The sequence below is a fragment of the Lemur catta genome, chromosome 1 (assembly GCF_020740605.2).
Source record: "Lemur catta isolate mLemCat1 chromosome 1, mLemCat1.pri, whole genome shotgun sequence".
Classification (NCBI taxonomy): Eukaryota; Metazoa; Chordata; class Mammalia; order Primates; family Lemuridae; genus Lemur; species Lemur catta.
Genome location: NC_059128.1, coordinates 139,535,478 through 139,556,771, shown reverse-complemented (window position 1 = coordinate 139,556,771; position 21,294 = coordinate 139,535,478). Strand labels below are relative to the sequence as shown.

At 42.2% G+C, this 21,294-nt stretch overlaps 1 protein-coding gene across 6 annotated transcripts in view; it reads right to left on the bottom strand.

Moving 5' to 3' along the window:
* Window positions 1-7,488: 7,488 nt before the first annotated feature.
* Window positions 7,489-21,294, bottom strand: part of NRP1 (neuropilin 1) — a 133,014-nt gene continuing 119,208 nt past the window's right edge. For 2 of the 6 annotated variants that reach the window (XM_045535860.1, XM_045535881.1), the window contains exons 13-17: window positions 19,335-19,472; window positions 15,158-15,429; window positions 14,559-14,655; window positions 12,345-12,395; window positions 7,489-10,427 (exon numbers count right to left, since the gene is read on the bottom strand). In XM_045535860.1, coding sequence (XP_045391816.1) covers window positions 10,138-10,427; window positions 12,345-12,395; window positions 14,559-14,655; window positions 15,158-15,429; window positions 19,335-19,472 — 848 coding nt within the window. In that variant the 3' untranslated portion in view covers window positions 7,489-10,137. Of the gene's footprint in view, window positions 10,428-12,344; window positions 12,396-14,558; window positions 14,656-15,157; window positions 15,433-19,334; window positions 19,473-21,294 lie in introns of all 6 variants that reach the window. The other 4 variants (XM_045535850.1, XM_045535870.1, XM_045535891.1 and 1 more) reach the window with 3 other exon arrangements.

The window sequence follows — 21,294 nt, the reverse complement described above, 5'->3', positions numbered from 1 at the left end:
AATAATTTGCCTTCATTGCTTGGATATCTGAAGCATTCCTTAGTATTCACATAGTTCAACAGCCTAACTAGCATATAGCTTGGTGCCAAACATTCTATATCACGTTTTTCCAAAACACAGTATTCTTTTCAATAAGTAGATTATCACCTTCATTTTAAGGAATTTTAGTTTGTATTACATCTCTCAATATGTCTTCTTTTCTTGGGTGAGTTCTTTAATTTAGGGATACACAGAATCTTTATGTTGGATTGCTTTTTTCTTCCAGTGATATTAGTGTTAATCAAATCGCTTTAATATCTTTTTTCCCATCTGCAGTTATCATATAATAATTATCTCAAACTTTTCCTTTTATGTCAGTAATTCTATTTTCAGCAGTATTTTGCTTGTTCTTAAGTTATTTACTTAAACCTGTGATAATGCCATTTTGTCCCTCAAATTTTTCTTGAATCTGCAAACTCTATTTTTGTCATATCCTGTTATTTTGTTACCTAATTATAAGTTTTTGTTTATTATATTCATATTCTATATATAGCATCAAGTAATTATGAGTGAATCCCTTTGTTTCTTGATTTATGTGTTCTTCTAAATTGTGCAGGGTTTTTTTTTTCATGTTTTTGTGTTTGCTGTTATTTGTTTGGAGCTAAGCTGCTTTTTTAAAAATCTTGTTTATGCTTGAAACACTCTGCCTGGAGCTTCTCTTTGCTCTGATATATTATATGATGGGTAATGCCTGACTTTCTTCCCCCTATATCTGACTTATTGTGTGAGAAAATGAGAAAGGAAGGAGGCAAGAGCATCTTGGTGCTTGCTCAGTCTTTGTTAGAATATCTGGGTTCAGTTCTTTCTTTTAAAATTTTGTTAAATGTCCTAAATTAGATATCTAATCAGGTCTTAGATATGATACAGGTTTAGCTACAAAGGACAAAACAGCAGTGATTTAAATGACATAGGAATTCATCTTTCTCCTGTGTAACTGTTTGAACGTGATCGGTTTAGGTTGGCAACACAGACTTGGTGACAGCTCTGTAGTGTCAGGGATCCCACATTGCTCTATCGGACTGTCTGTCAGGCTTTTCCATGCACTATAGTGGCACTCAGCTCCTACTGTCATGTCCACATTTACTCAGTGCAAAGGGAAGAACAGGAAGGAAAGGGCATGATCTCTTTTTTTAAAGACAGGAACCTGAGTTTCAAGCATCACTTCTCCCACGTGATTGGTTAAAACATAGTCACGTGGCCACACAGTGGCTGGTGAGAGATGTTGGGAAATGTAGTCTTTATTCTGGGCAGTTATGTGTGCAGGTGAATTTGAGGATTCAGTTATTAAAGGGAGAAATTGGAGAACCAGACTGCTCTGCCTCCCCGCGTTTCCCTGCGCCTCGTGGTGGGATGTAGCTCATTCCCAGGGTGGAGAAGGCTTGGCCTTCAAATGGCTTCCCCACTTCAGAGAGCTTCATGGTGCCTCCTCCCGCTCCATCAGGTTTTCCCAGAAGTTTCCCACTTCTCGGCCAGGAAAGGGAAAGGATGAAGGCGTCCTTTCAGTTAGAGTAACTCAATTTGGCACCATCCCTGTGGATCCACCATCCCTGTGGATCTTGGGAGTTCTTTGACCAATCCTCAGGTGTCCCTTTGAGTGACAGAATCAGGTGAGAACCCAGACGGTGCTGCACCTCCCTGCTCCAGAGTTTTCTGTCTCTGTGATTTTAGGTCATTTGAAGTTTACGAAAGCAGATTGTAGCCATTTACCTGTTTGAGTTGCCTTTGGGTGATTATTTTTGCTAGCTTTTGCTATTTTAATCTCATGTTCATAGTTACCAGGAGAGGAAAAATTTGTGATGCAGGGTTTTTTTTTAAATTACTATTCTTCTCTATTTTCTCTTTACCGTTGATAAGCCCCTCTTGGTGTTTCCTATCTCCCACTTTGCTTACTTTTCTCCACTGCATTTATGAGAAGCAGTTTTATTTCATTATTTTAACTCGAAAGTCTCATAGTCTATCTTACTCTTTTTCTGTATTTTCTCAACATTTCCATTCTGCTACTGTACTTGTTTCATTTTACATTTTTTTGGCTCTACTACACTTTTATTATGCTTAAAGTATCATTTTCTTATAAATTCTTGGGGAAAGGGAAATACTAGTTTGTGTTTAATCTGTCTTTTTTGAATCAGAAGCAGGGTCAGAGATAAGTTTTTGGAGGCCTTTCAGTAATCCTCAAATAATACCACTTGGGGAGATGTCTGCCTCCCTTAAGTGAGCCTGTGGGTGGCCCAGTTATGTGCCTAAAATTTAGCCCTAATGTTGGCATCCCACAGAGCTAACCTTATATGCCATTTTCAAGGTGATATCCAGAAAGTTCGTCTTCCCACAGTTGCTGGGAGATGGGCTATAAGACCATGAGTCATGTTGCACTTAATAAATTCTGTGTGATGAGGATGTTGCTATTGGGTAGAGACAAGAAAAGGAGAAATGTAGGCAGAAGGATTGTTTGTCTTTGTGGAAGAGATAAATATTGGTGTCATCCTGTTATAGAGAAATTCCAGAACAAGTGGGGTGTAAAAGAAATTTCTTTTAAGAAAAAGACCCTAACACTCTAATCTTCAAGTTCTTGCTCCAAAGGAAGGATCTCCTGGTAAGTTAAACCTGCCCCCAACTTTGTCTCCCAATTTCCCATTTCCATTGAGGTTCTCTTATTCCAGCCTCTCACTATGGCTTCTTTATTTTTTTAAAAAATTATTTAGCATCTACTGTGTATCAGGTACTATTTATTCTATGTGTTGTAGATACTACACTGAGCTAAACAGATGAAAACCACTGCCCTGTGGAATTTGCATTCTGTTATATTAGTGTAGATGGATAATAAGTAAGTAAAGTATATAATGTACTAAAAGATGCTAAATTCTATGGAAAGGGATAAAATAGGGAGTGGAGATAGGAAATACTGTGGATAGGAAGATGGTTCCTGATATTACTTGACTTCCTTTCTTGTGTTTTGTCCCACATGTGAACACAAACCTTTTTCCTCTCTCTCATTTGGATAGCTGAGATGCATGGGGACTTTAAAAACTACTGCATATTACTAAAATTAACAAATACTAGAATTAAGGGAAATTCAAGTGGAAATACATGAACACATATGAGAAGTGTAAAAGTTTGCTCCCAGGACTCACAGCCTGTCCCATTTCACGTTCTGCTTCCTAAGATCTTTTTCCTCTGCACACAAAGGGCTTAGATAATTCCACAGGCCCTTAGCCCAGGTTCCTCACTTCTCCTCTCCTGACCTGCTTCCACGAGAGGATGCCCCCACACAATCCAGCACAAAGAGTCTCATCTTTGACACGAGCCATCTCATCTCACTTGACATCTTGTTTGACTGCGGCCTCGAAGTTATGGTTGGTTTCCAGTCTGAGAAGCACCTCACTTCCCTCTGTGACAGGCAGGGTGAATGATCTCACCTGCCTTCTGCAGCGGGAGGGTGGCTTTGCCCTTGAAAGTTGTGGCAGAGACTCCACCTGCCCACTGAATACACATGCGCTCTCTGACTTTTCTCAGAACTCTTGAAATTTGGCAGGGCTTGTGTCAACTCTAGGCTGTCACATCTAAGAGGCAGTGAAGAACTTTCTAGTTCTCTGTTGTACAAGGTCTAGAATCCACGTGTTCTGGTTAGTACGGCAGCAAGAGGCAACCAGCCTGGAGCCTTGAATCACTACATGGAGCAGAGCTGTCCTGCAGAGCTCCAGACCCACAGTCGAATTTGTGTGAGCAAAAAACACACCTTGATGACTTTATTCACTAACATTTGGGAGTTTATTTCTCACCACAGGACAGCCTAGCCTGACCTGACTGATACCAGGCCTAAGCAAAGTGAGATTGTAGCACAATGCGTTCCAAAGTGTGCCCATAACAAGAAGACGATTCCTTCACACTGAGGAGGGAGCATAGGGTAGCTGTTTAGAATTACAAGCTTTGTGTTAGATAGATGTATATTTCAATCTGGAAAATGCCCCTTACTAACTAGTTGTGTGACATTAGCTACACTTCTTAGCCTCTCTGAACCTCAATTTTTGCATCCCCAAATCATGGGGTAGTTTTAAGGATTAATCAAAACATCTAGTAAAGTCTGGTACACGGTAAGCATTCAGAAAGTTACAGCAGCTATGATGTTAAGGAGTAAGAAATGTATGCAGAGGAGATTCAACAAGGTGCTCACTGATGAGCTGAAACACACATATCTAATGTAGTAGCTCTGTGTGCTTAGAGACCAGGGAAGAGAGCAAACTGCTGCCACTCTAGGGATGTCCCCAACCACCCACACCTTCCAATAGGTAGATGAAATTAAATAGATGATTTATTATTATTTATTATTTGAACGACAGAAAGTGTATTTCTTCTGACAACTAAAAGGAATTTAGGTGATTTTAATATAAATAACATTAAAAGTTGACCCAAGAAAAATTACATTTCAGACCCTAGAAATAAGTTTCTTTTAAAGGGAGGGCTTGAATCACAGCAGCATTGCAAAAGATCTGAGGACAACGATCGAATGTGCTTTAAATATAGCACATATGCAAAGTCAAAAAGCAATTTAATCAATGCTGAAAATTCTCAGAAGTTGGACAAAATTAGAGAGATGCGATAGCCCTTATAGGTGATGGAATGGTTTCCCAGCAGGGTTGCGTCAGGATTGTAGGCGCTGTCAGCATTGTGTCTCTGAAAAGTGAGGTTGGAGCCTTGGAGAAAGGGCGTGGAATTGGCTCATGTCAAAGATGATGGGGTGGGATATGCCCAGATCCCTGGGACAGATACCTGCTCTCCGTTAGGTGAGTCATTGTCTCGTTCAAGCTGCACACAGGCAGGGCTCAGAAACACCACCCAGGACAGCAAGTCCCTTCCCAACCCAACACACTGCGAGAGCAAGCGACTTTCCAACTCCATTCACGGGGCAGTGATAAAATTAGGTTATTGGCTATGAATATTTTACATCTGTTGAATGCCTAGATTATAATAGGACCATTACATTCAGATGTGGGGATAATTTTTCTCTGCAGAAAACCCCTCTTTTGGGAGTCACTGTTTGACTGCGAAGCTCTATTACATGATACTTTCTCACTTATTTGCAATAAGGACCCCAAGGGACGAGATTAGAAATCATCAAAGAAAGATTAAATAGGGTTCAGCCTGGTTTTACCACTTGGGATTTTCACATCTTTGGAAAGTAGTAAACTGTGTGTGCTGGATAAGGCGACTTCTTTTGAATAGAGGATTTGGTTCTTCGCATACTGCTACGTGCTTCCTTTTCTCCACCGGCTGCACTGTGATAAGGAAAGGAGCATTTGCTATGCTTCTGTGGCACTTAAAATTTTTTAATCCAGCAAATTGCTACAACGGCAGTCTCTCCTCTGTGTCAGAAAAGCCCATGTTTACGCCCCTCGCGTGCAATCAGGCAGGCTGGCTGCAAGTGCTCCTGGGTTGAGTGAGTGAGGCTTTAAATTTATTCATTTTCCTTTTTCCTTTTCCAAGCTGCACTGTGCTCGAGCTCTTCTGAAAGAGCTTTGTGAAACCTGCCGGGATGTTTTCCCTGCTCTCTGAGTGTTCAGAAGCTGTCGTGGGAAGCAGTAGAGACTGTCACACGCCTGGCTCGGGGCAGCCGCAGACCACCTTGGTGCTGCGTGAACCCGAGTGTGACGACGGGTCATCCGGGGATCTTGCTGAAATGCCTCGGCAGGTCTGGGATGCAAGCTGGGATTCTGCATTTCCGTAAGGCTTCTGGGCGATGCTGCCACTACTGCCGCCTCATGGGACACACCTGGAGTAGTAGGGCCCGTGAGAACACCTCGCAAGGTCATGTGTGACTATGTTGGCGTAACAGAGGGGGATGACACCAGACACATCCCAGACACATCGCTCAACCTTCTGAGCTTCACATGGCTCATTTACAAAGTGGAATAATTACAAAACCTACCCCTGTGAAAACAGCTAATATTCTCAGTGAAAAGAAGTTCAGTGCCGTCACCATAGAAGATTCCCCTACTCTTCCTCTCCTGCCGTGATAGGCTCAGTTCACAGGCCCTTGACTGCTGGCTAAGAAGGTACATGTATGTGCTAATGTGATGTTCGCATCTGTATCATCTTGAGAAGTTTCTCTGGAACATTTGGGGGGAAAAGTCAGTTATCATCCTGGTCTCACGTGCTTCTTGGTGTTAAATTCTATTCAGTTTGAGGCTCCCTCTGTTCAGGTTTCTCAATCCCCAAGTTTGAATTCTGCTTAAGATCCCTTAGTGGATATAGTTTTAGGGAAATAGAGCTCATTATTGGCAGAACTGTTTTTTAATGCAACACAAAACAGTTATAATTACCAGTGGGAAGCAGAACCATTATAGGACCAGAAGCATTATGGACTGTCTATTTGGGTTGCATAAAGATACGGTGCAATTCAGCCCAAGTGGCAATGAATATGTTATCAGGGAAGACAGGAGAGAGAACAGTAAATAATTTTCATGTTTGAAGCTAAATATTTCAATCTTGAATGTGGGAAGTATTGTACAGTGATTCAGCTTATTAAACCTAGTGAGAAAAGCCTAGCTTAGCCCCTAACTAGGGCTATGAAAGGGGTGAAAAGCATCTATGTTCAAGGTCTTCAGCAAAGTGATTCCTGGCTTTGTCTCTATGTTGGATTCTTTTCTCTATGCAGAGAGACCTGAAAAATCTGCTCATTTGGGAAAATTTTCTGTTCTTGGTTAATCTTGCAAAAGGCAAAAAGGCCTAAGCGTCCAGAAAAAAGCAGGAAGTAGAGGCAATACTGATTCACTGAGAACGCGTGTCCAAAGTCGCCTACTTAGGGGGCCCCTGTGCTTTCAGGAATAGGTTTTCCTACACTCGGAGGAAGGTAGCGGAAGAACTGTGGCTCTGTGGCTAACAGGGATTAGGCCAGGCCAATTTTGCTGTACTAAGTTTTCTAAAGGCCCCTCCTCGGCATGCTTGGGCTCAACATTTCTGCTGTGTTTGTTGCTGTTTATAGTTTTTCTATTATTTTGATCACAGATAGAATAGAAAATTTCCCAAGAATTATCATACGAAATAGCCAGTTGTAACGCCATGTTCAATTTTGCCCTTTACCTAAATGTAGCTTAAGAAGTGCATGAATGAACACTGCCGGATTTATGACCTATTTTCTACCTAAACAAACTTACCAACAGTAATTTGTGAATATCATTAAAAAAAAAAAAAAGCTTAACCAAATGGAATACAGAACACTTGACACACAATTTGGGATTAAAAAAAAATTTCCATATGTAAGGCCAAATTCCATATTCCTTATCTTGGCAGTGTCTAATTTGGGTCGATATTCTGGTTTCAGGAAATGTCTTCTTAATCTCTCCTTGTGAAGATATTTTTAACAGAGAACTTTAAAAAATCTTGAAAGTTATTGGATGGTGAGATAATACCCACTTCTTTAACAACAACAGAGCTGACATAATAAAAGCCATCAGGTTTGGGATATTTTATGAAAATGTTTAATTCAACTGTTTCTTTGGAATGTAGTAGTCATAGTTTGGAATTTAAGTTACAGTTCAGTTCTATGTGGTTTTTATGTTACTCAGTGTCTGAGAATACAAATGTCATTTAAAGTTAAGGCTTCGCTGTTCATTTTGAAACAACAATTTACAAGTGTCATATTGTCATAGAAAATAAAAATTTCTGTAAAAAAAAATCTGCACAAAATCTTACGATGGTACAAAACATGAAGCAATAATATACCAGTAAAATGAAAACATTTTACTACAGAAAGTTTTATAGATTTCAATAAAGAAAAAATACGTTATTTTATACCTTTAAAAATTACAAAACAATCTAAAACAATATAAACTGAACATTTTGTAACACTGCCTTTACAAATTAATAACTTTATAAACATATAATTTTTAAATATATTTATCAGTGCAAGATATTTTAAAATTTAAAGTTGCAGTATCATTTTTCCTTGGCTGAGGATAACTTTAAGTCTGTTTACCTTAAAAGAAAAAAAATCAAATCTTCCTTAGTGCTTTCCTTGTGGCGTGATTATAACAACTAAATGAACGCCTCTGGGGACAAAAAACTATTCTTCTTTCAAGGGGATCAATACTTTCCCGGAAACAAAGGCATTCTCAATCCAATTTAACCAAGATGAATGGACTGTTCCGTGTAGGATGCAAATGTGACTCCCAACAAATGTATCTGAGTGAGACCTATAGCAAATGTGGGAAAGGAGGAAGATGTAAAAAAAATCTCACGTACAACACGTCATGACAAAAATACACCCAAAACAACCAAAGCTTCTTTGGGTTAATTCATATACTGCCTGATAAGATATTCACTCCTCTGTGCTGTTAGAGGCTTAGGTCTTGCCAGCCTCAAGGCAGGCTTATTCTTTGTGAGCTGCTGGAACTTTCTAGAATGGAAGTTTCTAGAAGCATTCATTCAAGTATATTTTTTTCAGGGTTGCCGTTGAATGGATTTTTAAAAACATTTGTTTTGACTTTACCTGCTTCTCCCACTCCTATCTTAAAATACTTCACCCCTCCCGACCCCGCATCAGGATTTATAGTTTCTTTCTTAACTTCCTTGCACTCCCCTTTGTCTGACTCAACATCAAAACAAGAAGGTTCTCATGGGTCATTTTTGCATATTTGGATGTAAAAAAAAATCTCATGTTTTCAGATATTTGGAAAATTTTATTCAATCTTTTCTTTGGGTCTCATTTGAAAGCCAATTCATATTATTTCTTCCCTCAACTTACCATTATTTCTGTTAAATGCAAACGTTTCTATGGAAGATCATTTTGATCAGAAAAGACTGACAAACCGGCTTCAGGAAAAAAGATACTGTCACTTTAACCAGTTAACAAGAAAACCAAAGTTAGACTTTGGAGGGCAAAGTTAGGAATTTCCCTTATTTATTTATTCTTAAACATAAAGTCTAGTAAAATTGTTTGCCATTCCCAGCAGGTTAAAGCTGCAAGTTTCTTTTCTGGACAATGGCAAATGCTTAAATTCTAAGAGAGGAAAAAAAGACAGAGCAATAGGAGAGAAAGAGAAAGAGTTTACATTTGAAAATACATTCCATATGAAAGAACAATAAAGAGAGCATATCGCAGCTTTATACAAAAGGGTCAAGAGACATGAAATTGAACTACAGAAAAAGCAGAACGATTAAGCCACATTGCCAAATCTTCAGAGCCCTTGCCTTCCCGGGGGGTTGACGTCTCACACTAAAATATACTTTCTTCTTAGTCAGTGGGCCACCAGGGTTTGATTAAAGAGGAGGGCTTTCACCAGCCAGAAACAGAGTGGGTTGTCAATGTAACACAATGGACCAGTACAAACAAAAAGGCACTTGAGGGGACATAGACTAGCCAGTGCCAAGGATTTTTGCTGTTGTTGCGGTTGGCAGCTATACACCCAGTTGCCAGCAGTGTTTGGTGATGGCACAGTTTTCTGTATGGAGTTCACAAGCACGAGGTTGAGTACAACACTGGAAAAACATCAAGAAAATCTGACAGTATTGCTTCGTAAACAGAGCTGACACACTATACCGGTACTGGGGCTACAGTACTTTTAAAAGAAAAACACCCTAATCCTCCTTTGCCTATGCACGACGCGGGCAACTATACACAAGGACAGCTTCGGAAGTCCATCGAAACGCAGTTATTCGAATAGATTCTGGGCACTGGGCTACAGGTAGCACGTCCGTCAAAAGGGCCCCACTCAATACACTTGGTGCCAGCATCTTGGATTTTGCACAGTTTCCGAAAAGAATCCATAAAAGGAAGGAGGAGGAGGAGAGAGAGAGAAACAGAGAGAAGGGAAGGAGGAAGCCGAAACGAATGAAGTCGATCATACTTGGTCTCAACACCAGCATCTGATGATTCAAATTAAACCAACAGGAGAAAAGCTGACTGTACATGATTCCGATTGTTAACACAGCGCACTTGTCCATGTCTGTCGGTCACACTCATTGAAGCTCCTGAGAAAAGCCTGGCTCAGCGTCACGTACTTCCCAGCCTGTCCCGCGAAAGAAGAGGGACAGTCCCCAGGACACGCACGCCACGTCCTTCCACCTCAGTTCTCCGATGACGGGTCTTTCCATCTCTGTCTGCCTTCATGCCTCCGAGTAAGTATTTTGTGTGTTCAGTTTGTCTTTTTTCAACTTCACGCCGTCCACGAGTTCGAAGTTATAGTTCTCCAGGGCGGACAAGTTTCTTTCTGACATCCCGTTGTGCCAGCAGGCACAGTACAGCACGACCCCGCAGACGGCACCCAGGAGCACGCCCAGGGCGCTCATGGCTATAATGGTGATGAGGATGGGGTCCAAGGTCTTCAGCACGTTGCCCGGCTTCCTGGAGATGTTCTTGTCGCCTTCCCCCTCGCCCTCGTATCCTGGGGTGCTCCCTACAGAGGAAAACCACATCGGCTGCGTGAGCACCATGGATGGACCAAATGAAAGCAGGCAGGAAATCAGAGAGAAAGAAAAGAAAAAGGAGCAAATCACATGCCCCAGCTTTGCATGTCGTGTTAGATGCATGGTTGGGGTTAGGGGTCTGGGAGGGCGTCAGCACGTGGGCGCTGGGATTCTGACACATCTGTGGGCTCACGGAACCAACTGATTCTGGTGAGCAGTGAGGGTTTGTGTCCTCACGGAATTCAGAGTCCACCCAGCCTCCGTCTGTGCTAGATTGTAATGTGTGTTTATAGTCCTTGGCCAGATAGGCGGCCATTAAGCTTTGCAAAAACGCTTAGTTTTGCATTTGTCTTGCAGTGGGGGCGGGAGGAGGCTTGAGCCTCCCCTGTGCATGTGCCTGACCCTCCAACCGGGCAAGAGGAAACCTTCAGAGCTGCCCGTCTGTGCGTGCCGATTCCAATGTCTGGCGTGGTTTACACGAGTGTAAACAGTGTAAAAGGGTCAAAGTGAAGTGGTTTCAGTGAGGAAGGGGAGGGCTTTCAAAGCAAGCGAATGCTTGCTGCTGGTATGGACACAGGGTTAGGCTCCGATTGGGAAACTGTGTCTTTGCCACGCTGAAGAGAAGACATTTAATAAGCAGCCCCTGGTAGTTTAACCAGAGACGGTCACACTGCTCTGCAGCTTGGTCCCTGGGGACGTGTTTTCTTCAGAGTGGAACACGCGAAATTATTAACATGGGAGCTTTGAGCCTAATTACCTGGTACTAGGAATGGGATGGAAATGTTAATGCGCAACATGCCTGGTGTTTACTTAATGGTGTTCTCATGCACAGAGATTCCCATCAAAGAAAACTAAAAATATGAGATGCAAGTCCCCGAGCAGGGGAGGACAAGCCTCGGGGCATATTAATAGTCTCTCCCTGGATGAAATATTGTTTTGAAACAATCTCTAATAAAGTTTACATTTCTGTGTGGACTTTTTAATGTGTTACTATAACTCACAGCATAGTGCCCTATTTATCTGTCTCTATCGAGTCCACGTCTGGCTGTATGGTAGGATCCTGTTTCTAATGGCAACAGATGCTGGTGCACATTGATGACTTGGGTGCAGTATTACCCACTTGGGCAACCCGCAGTGCTGCCCGGGAGGTATGGAAACTTCTGGGAATAAAATAACACCAGTCAAGGCCTAGCTCTGATCCATGGTCTTGCATCTGATCACAGCAGTGGTCAACAAAAACGCACATTTTAGAGTTAATCGGGCTAATGTCTGAGGCTACTACCTGATTAGCTGTGCTACTTACGTCTCAGTCTCATCATCTGTGAAATGGGGAAAAATATACCCCAAGGAGCTGTCATGAGGCTTAAATAAGGTACGTAAAGTACTTGGAACATAGTCAATAAACCCTTATCACCCCCCACCACAAAGCCAGGTGTCCAGTAGAAGAGGATGGGCAAAGATGGATCAAATGCAACAAATTACCACGGAAATTGGGCTCTACTCTCATAAAAGAGACTATCTGGTCTTGAACTCCTGACCTCAAATGATCCTCTCGCCTCGGCCTCTGAGAGTGCTAGGATTATAGGCGTGAGCCACCGTGCTCGGCCAAGATCCTATCTGCATATCAACCAGACACAAAAACTTGGGCTGGTTTCCAATAGTTTGCACTAGTTTTCTGTTTCTGTAGTCACAGAGGCTCCCAAAGTCCTAAGGGCACCTTTGAAGAGGACACACTGTGACAATAATCCAATCCACAGCATTGACTCAGGGCCACAAGCATGGGTGTTCATTTTATCTGAACTGTCTCTGATACACCAGTGTATTAGAGTTCCAGAAAATTTCTTCATAAACATAATGAAAGCCATAGTCAAATTAAAAAAAAAAATTGTTCAGCAAGACAAATTTACCTGTTTCATCAATTTTAATTTCTGTGTTCTTTTTATCCAGGTCTGCCGGTTCTGACAAGTCAAACAAAATTGAAAGAGATATTTGAACTGCCAGCAAAATACAATACACACAAATGCCAGAAACCCTCGTGCATACGCATCCCTGCTGTGCTTCCTTTGGCTCTTTCCGCACAATCTGAACCCACCAAGTAACTGCAGAGCAATCATCAGGGCCAATGTTAAATGACCAGGAAATTGGTGCCATGAGGTCATGACACTCCCTTTAAGGCATCACATCTAAACCCAGGTAGCGCTGCTGCTAGCAGAGTGTGTTGTTTTAGAAGAGAAGGGTGGAGAGACATGGTTTGGGCGTTTGAAATATGGAAAGAATTTGGTGTAAATAGGGAGCAAGTGGGTTTGTATGTATGGGTACCATCTTGTCGTTTGTAGATCACTGCTTCCTAAGTTTGGTGTGTGTGAGTTTGGTTTCCCAAATAGTATGCTAACTTTTTGGGGCCAAAGTCCATGTCCTGTGTATTACAAAAATAAATAAATAAATAAAACAAAATTCTACAACAGAAGTGGAGTCCCAGTGGCCCTTATGGTACTGAGCACAGGGCAGGAGTTTCTGAGTACTTTGTTCATACCTATATTCTAGCATTTAGAACAGTGTCTCACACATAATAGGTGCTTTAATAAATACTTGTATGAATGAATGAATGACTAATAATTAGTTGAAAATCTTACAGCATCCATGGCTAAATGTTGGTGAATACATGTTTGATGAATCATTATACAATGATCTCAGGCATACTGTTATTGGTAGCAACATAAATAAAGTGTTTTAGTGGAGCCCTTGTCTTGATTTTCCCAGTACAATGCATGGTGGCAACCGCAGCTAAGTGGACAGATCCCATGAAGAGAAAAAGGCTCACAGAGTTATCTTAGCCAGGTACATTCACTGCAGCCCTGGCATGGTGCTTTGCGTATGGTGGGCGGTCAGTTAAAACTTGTTGAACTGAACTGGATTTCACTTCTTTGTTTTAGTTTGTGGAGTTTGTTCTCAACAGCTCAAAAATATCACCATCATCCCTCTCATCTTGGAACAAGAAAGCAGTGATATTACATCCATTGTGTAACTACATGAAATACACATATTAACAGCAGCATAGACTCGAATGTGGGTAATCTGTAAAGCAGTTACACTGAAATATTAAGACTTACTTTTGTGAAGATTTGCTAAGTAGGGTGGCATTAAGCAGATTTCCTTACATAGTGTGATAAAACAGACTTTTATTCACTGCTTTTTTTTTTGCCCAATTTCTTCAATTGATCCCATCAAATTATTGCCACTTTAGGGATCATGTATATTCAATATGCTATACAATAAAAGCTTTGTAAGTTGCCTAAATGACCAAAAACCCATTATAGCCAACAGGCTTCCTTTGTCTTAAATTTGTCCAATAGGCAGATCCCATTTTGTTATAAATAACATCTTATTATGTAATGATATATAACAAAAGTTTAAGTGTAGCAAATGGAGCTTAAGACTAATTACTATGCTATTACACTGCCATTAGTGATGCTATTTGTAATTATATATCAAGAACTAGGGAATATGAATTGGTTTTTCTATGTCATTTATCTACCTAGTACCAGGCCGATAAAGACTAACTCTGAAATACTAGGCAAAGTCTCTGAATTCCATTGATTCTTTTAAGCCATTTCATCTATTTTTAGAGTCAGAAACAGCTACTCATTTGCAATAAAGCAAAGACTTATGTCCTGTATGATTCAATAACAATGTAATCTTAATTAAATTCAGTGTGATCAAAATTTTCAAATGCCTGCTGTTTTTGTTTATACATTCAGATATTTGGAATCATCCAGATGTCTAAGTTTTCCGCTTTTCATCAAAATGTTTTGGTGTGGCACAGATAGCTTGTAAGCATACTCTTTCTTCTTTGCTATGATCTCTGGATTCCACATCATTTATGTAGTTTTATAGGTACCAAGCAGACATTCTAAAGGAACTACGTTAGGTGAGTGATGGAGCTACTCAAGGTAAGTTGGCCTGATTTTATGCCCTGTTTCATCAGAATACACACTTCATATCATGTGCCTAGACCCCACACCGAAATTCTAGGTCTCAATGAGCAAGACAAAGACCATCACATGGAAAGACTCTTGCCCAGGGAAAGAGCTCCATTGGTTTCTACAGCAACTCATACTCACTTGCACAGTCCTCTTGCGAAATGTGGTTATTAATACTAATGTCATCCACAGCAATCCCGCCAAGATTTCCTTTTCCGATTTCGCCCTCAAAAATCACCTAAGAAAACGAGATCATTTTCACAATATTTAAATGCTAGTCCCACATAGCGGTGTTTACAAATGCTTGTTCGGCTCAAGCTACAGCACATGAATTACATTCATCAGATTTTGCATTCATAGAAGCACACACTTCGCTCGTCCATCCACGTTAGCTGCCTGGAGATGGCACACAACTTCTTCCCATCCTCTTTTTATCGTACAAACTTTAAAAAGGGTGCAAAAGCAGCAAATAAATGAAATGATACACGTGACAGCCCAGAAATAGATTACAAAAATGTACTTTCCTCTCTCTCTCTCAGCCAACTGGTTCTATTCCTGTAATCTAGGAGGCTGTGAAATCTGCTACCAGGATGAGCATTGTTGTAGCAATAGCTCAGGGTTGGGAAACACCGCCAATAATTTTTGGAATTAATTCTTGCATCTTACTTGCATGATCTTCAAAATATCATCCCAGTGTTCTTAAAGCCACCGCCCTCCCCAGCCTAGGAAAAGGGGCACACCTGGTACAGTTTCAGAGACTTGTGGAGCAAGACTCGCCCTTCCTTCCAGTGGTCTCCTTGGTGTCCGATGGCCATCCACACCAGCTGGTCATACTCCTCTGGCTTCTGGTAGCGCAGTTTGACCCTCAGTGTGCCGACGTGGGAACCCGACATGTGATACCAGAAGGTCATGCAGTGGGCGGAGTTCTGGGAATAGACCACGGGGCTCACCAGGCGGGCCACTTTGCCTTTCTGATTTTCATCAGCTTGGGAGTAGATAAAGTTGCCATCTCCTGCTGTGACAAAAAACTGTGTTAGGGAGAGTGGCCAGATTTATGATTCTTTCAAGTTCCACTACTCAGAAGTCTCCTGAGCTGAGAGCAGCAAGAAGCCAAATCCTCAGCAGAAAGGGAACAGTGTGCACAGTTGTCGGGGACCTTGTGGCCCTGCTTGAAGCTTCTGCAAATGGACATTTGATTAAGGGAAGGCTGGAAAACAGCACCCATCTGGACACTCCGTATTTGGAACACATTGTCATGTGGACACAGGCTGTGACTCAAATTAGCCTTTGCACCACTGCAGACAGAAGCCCAGTCTGTGCACAGCCTCAACCAAGGATGTCTGACTCTCTAAGAAGAATCCTTATTTCCATGTAACTTTAAGTTCGCTCAGCAGCACCCACGTGAACACAGACATTAAATGGAATTATTGAGATGTACCTTATTCATCACCGCAGCAGTGATGATATTTTGGTCACTATGACTGCTCCACAATAATAAACCTGCAGTTTTTCCTAATAATCTAGCGTGATCTTTTTTTTTTCATTTTTCAAGTTCAGATGATTTTTCCCCTAGTTCATCTGAATGGCTTATAGACTCCTTAAACACACCCGAGAACTTGATCTACCACATGCCCCGCTTTTTCTGTTTGATGTGGCTCCTGGTTTGAGGAGAGGCAAGGGTGTATTGCGGAGGCTCATTAGAACCTGCCACTTTGGCAACGTAGACACTTGCCGAGCTGCAAGAACTTTGTCTTGGCTTTGCTTTTAATTACCCCCAGTGGGAACATTTCCTCCTGCCACCACCTGGTCTAAACACACAACTCATGTTTCACTGTTGGCTCTGCAAATAGAAATCACCTCCTCTAACGCCTCACCTGATTAGGTGCGAATCTGATTCGTGGGCAGCGGGATGTTGTGTTTGCTGCCCAAGAGACTTGTGTGTTTGTATAGGACTTTTTCACTGTGCATATGTGGGTACGTTGTCCTGTCCGCTCACCTGCGTCAACAGCATCCAGGTGGGTGCGGATGTGTTAGCCAGCAGCTTCCTTCCCTTCCTTACCTGGCTGCTTCCATGAGATCCCACCATAACACTCTTATTAAAGCCAAAGGGTGGAATCATAAATGAAGTGTGGAAATAAGCCACGCTCCAGCAGTACGTCTGATACTGGAAGACGTCTCTCGCACTCCCTGCCTTTGCAGAGCGTCCCTGTGACGGAGCCAATGCAGTCACTCCTGAGTTTGTTTCAACCTCCTGATTTACTAAGCCACCCTCACCTGTCTGTGTGATGGAGCCATTTTACCGAGATGAGTCCACCAGGATGGACCGTGAAAAAACATACCTATCTTGCTCCTGTCCGCTAATCTGATGGAAAAAGACTGCAGTTGGCAATGCTGCCGGGAGGAAACACGTGTATCGAGCCCACTTCTTGAGCCCATCTGTTGAGCTTCCTTGAGGCCAGAGAGCAGGTGGTAGAAGGAGAGAACTGGGCATAGGCAGAGGGTAGGGGCTGCCCAAGAATGACTCATGGCCCCTGCCCTGCTGACCTTGTGGTCTTTCAAAGACGTGTTGATGTCTCTCCTCTGCTTAGAATTCTGCAGGGGCCCTTCGCTGCCTTCAGCCTGTTCTCACTTCTTCACCAAGCTCCCAAGGCCACGCATGCTCTGTGTCTCTCTCTGCTTCCCAGAAGGACTCTGTCCAAGCCACACCACTCGAGATCCAGCAAAACAAGCCTAGCTTAGATGGCCTCTGAGACATGACCGCTTTCTCAGTCCCGTCCTATGTCACCTTTTGCCATCCTATCTGGCCTCTGCTATTGGACACCCTCCCCCAACGGCACTGTACTGGCTTCCCACCCACAGCCAGACCGCGAGGTCCTCAAGCCTGGGGACTCCCTCCTTCACACCTGGACCCCCAGTGCTCAACACAGCATCCACCACGCAACAGGGCTCCTCAAGTAACATTTGCTCAGGGGGCCAGGAAAGATGCCAGAGTTCAGGAACCCTCCATAAGGAGGAACATAGATAGTTTCAGTCTTAAGAGGCCCGATACAGAAAACCAAGCATGTGAGATTCCTTGAAATAAACTCAACATTAAGTAGCAGGACATTCTTCCTAGATAATGTTAATTACAAAAAACAAAACAAAACCCTCAATGTCTGGTTTGCAAAGTGTCACCAAATATTACTATAAAAAAGTGCCAACTACTCTCTGATAGGTCTGTGCACAGGAGCTATGGGTGTGTAGGGCACTTTTCATCTAGATTTTTTTTTCCCTGTTAACAAGTTCCTGCCTTTCAGATTCGGGCTCACCCATCTCTCTCAACAAATGATCGTGTTTCTGGAGCTGTGGGGGAGCTCTTTCTAGTCAGAGCTGACCTGGCACTACAGCCCGAGTAAATCTGGGTGGCTGGGAGAACAAAAGAGTCAACCCCTTCTCAAAGAATCACACTTCTCAGCTGGGAATCGAAGACAAGCCCTCCTTTTCTGATACTCCAACACATAAAGCACTGATATTTTCCCTTTCAAGGATTTCATCGCAGTTCTGGGTCAGGAACTCTGTCTTCATTTTCTCAATTAGCACTTTACTTCTGCAAGCCTTTTAGCTTTTGTCTCTGGCTAACATAGCTTTTAACCTCCTTTGAATGTCAGATCCTACTGCGCTATTTTGCTTGACTCTGCATCAATTTTTCCACCATTACCGCCTTCATTTCAGCTAATTGCATTTAGTTAATTTGATGCCATTTCTATGTACAGTGCCACTTACAGTCAAAGTATTTTAAGTTTTCTAAAACTGCTTGTCTTAAGATTCAATTGAAAGTGTCTCAGAATTGAAGGAGTCCAATTTTATCCAATTTCCTTGTCATTCTCATTAGGCGAGGAGGTAGCCGTGGTGGAAGGAGGCCTATTCAACCTATTTAATGGTTACATTCACTGGGAAAAAGAGTGAACCACAAAAAGGAAAAGGCATGAAGTACTCTTGGCCCACTCATCGGCCCACTGACTCACACACCCGGAGCACCAGTGTGGGGAGGATTTAATGAGGTTTCCCAGCATCAGCCAATGCCCCTCTGGGGTACCTTTTGGGAAGCCACTGCTTGAGTAAGCAGTCCTGTGTAAACGAAGTTTGCAGATTGGGCATTTGATGCTTTTTAATGCCATACTTCAAGTTGGGCGATCAAATGACCAGGAGGAAAACAGGATGGGACTGGATAAAAGTTCACTAGAGTGGCTCCCAGCTCCCTCTGTCTCCCAACCCATTCCTCCCCCAACAATTCATCTTAAAAAGAAAATAAGGCAGGAGCGGGACAGGTCGTGAGCTGGGGCATACTGAGGTTTCTACCTGCTCAGCAGAAATGGGCTCAACTTAAAAATCTTTTCCCAAAAGAATAAGAATCCCCACCCTGCCTTTTTCATCTCGGGGCCAAGAAGGAGCAAGTGTTGGATTTGCTTATTGCTTCTTTAGATGTAAAGATGAATGAGATGCCATAATATATACCTGAACTTGCCTGAAAATCATCCAGAGTCAGGGATGAGAGAGACAAAATAAGACTCCTGTGATTTGATAATTGCCGAAGCAGGGTTAGGTACCTACAGGGTTCATTATACTATTTCTTTTCTAGTTTTGAATATGTTTGACATGGCCCATAATAAGAAGTTCAGAAAAAGCACGAGGTAAGTACCGATTCATACATTTTGCTGTTTTCCAGGGAGGCCAATCAGTGGCCAAGTTTAATCAGCATTCATTCCTACTACTTGCACCAAGCTTATCTCTCCTGGGCAAAGAGACCTTGTTAATTCCAGAAAATGAAAGCATGAGTCAAAAAAATATTCACAGGCACCAGAAACCCTCTCCAGTAACACCCTCTCCGATTCAAAGAGAATTTGCAAAGCCCTGGGGCCGCAACAAGCTCTCTGTTACCTGTGTGATCCTGGATGGGTCCTGTTTTGCTGGTCAGCACACTCCACTTGAGTTGCACGTGATTGTCGTGTTCCCAGTGACAGAATGTCTTGTGAGAGCCCCAGCCAAATTCGCAGTTAAAACCATATGTTGGAAACTCTTCCGTGGGTGGAAAGGAAAAATAGAGGCAAGCAGAGAAAGACAAATTTAATCATTTCAGGTCAGAAAGGCCCTTCATTTGTTCATGGAAAGCACGATTTACACAACCTCACATCTGTTCGAAAATTCTGGGAAAGCCACAAAATCCAGGATTACCAGGAAACCAAAAGATGCATGGGGATGTCAAAATGTTTGCAAAATCACATTTAGTAAAGTTTTCTTTCTTTTTTTTTTTTTTTTAGTCCAGCTTTAAAAAGATTATGCACAGCCTGACAAATTGGGTTTCCATAAAATATTCAGGAAAGCTACTTTCCAAAGCATGTATATGACATCTGCCGCATTCTTCCTATTTGCACAATATTTAATATGAAAGGTACTCTGTTCTTGAGGATGAATCATATAAATTGATATCCACTAATGAAAAGAATCTTAATTAGAGCCTGACCTGGGAGCTTCAAAAGTCTGGAAAAGTGAATTGGCAGACTGCCTCGTCCTAGTCCCACCTCAACAGCTGATGCTTTAGTTCTTTAGTGTCAGGGTAGAAATCTCAGAAGCATTTTCCTAAGATGATGATTATTATTTTCTTCTGTGCTTTCTCATCAGGTCAATTAATTTCAATATAAAACTTTTTGCTTTTTTGGTGAATTTCTAAATTTACATATAAATTGTTTGCCCCGCTTAAAATCTCAATGCAAGGTCAGGCAAAGCCAAAGCACATTGAAATAGTGACCTATTTTTATTTTTTTTAATGCTCAACATGCTTCCTTGGAAATCTGAGAAAGAAAGTGAATGAGTCTGCAGGAACGATTTGTCTCCCCTGTCCTACAAGGTGCTACCTGATCACAGTGTTTTTAAAAACCAATAGCCCTATTGTTCTGATGCATCCTCTTCTTTTGAAAGGAGCTCCACTTTTTAAGTACGGGAAGAATGAAATCATTGATACTTGGGATTTGTTTTGGTACATGTGAGTGAACAATAAAAAATCCTTCTAAAGAGCAAATTCTCAGGCTTCTGCCCATCCCCTCCATATAAAGTGAAAGACACAAAAACGGCTGTTTTCTCTAATGAAGCTCCACTTGTCATTGAGCTCAGGCAGTCCACGAGATGGCGGCATTGAAACGGACAGGGAGGCGACCAGCGCCTCTGGCCAACTGAACTTAAAAATAAGCCTCAAAAGAATCCCTGTGAACAATAAGGGAAGTCTGGTATTATATGCTGTATTTGGCTGAGACCGTATCTCGCTGTGAGCTTTTCTTTAACTTGCCCAAGTGTTTAACACAAAGCATCGCGCCTCCTCCTCCTCCTCCTCATTGGAGCCTGGTCGCCACCGCCCCTCCCCCACCGGCACAATGGCAGGAGGAATTTTAATGGCAAGATTTATTGAACAGATAAGGGTGATTTACTTTGCATTTTTAGTATCCGAGGAACTCTTTTCAAGTGCTAATGTCAAATTGTGGAAGGAACCCACCCTAGAAATTGTCAAAACTGAGCAGGTTGGATTTTCCCAACGACAATGTCACCTCCCAAAGGGCGGACAGAGCCAGTTTGGGAAAGTATACCAGTAAACCATGGGCTGTACACAATGTGCACACTTACAGTTAGAGCAAAGGGGCTGTATTTCACAGCTGTAGTGTCACTGGAGAGAGATATTTCATGTCTAGTCTATCATAACCATGAAATAGGACTTCTTAAGGCATGAGAAACCCTCTCCAAAATTTACCACACTTTTGCGCAGCAAGATTGAATTATGCAGATGAAGTACACTCAACCGAACGGTGACTGGATGGTTGAGCAACCTTGGACGTCAATGCCCGTGACCCTG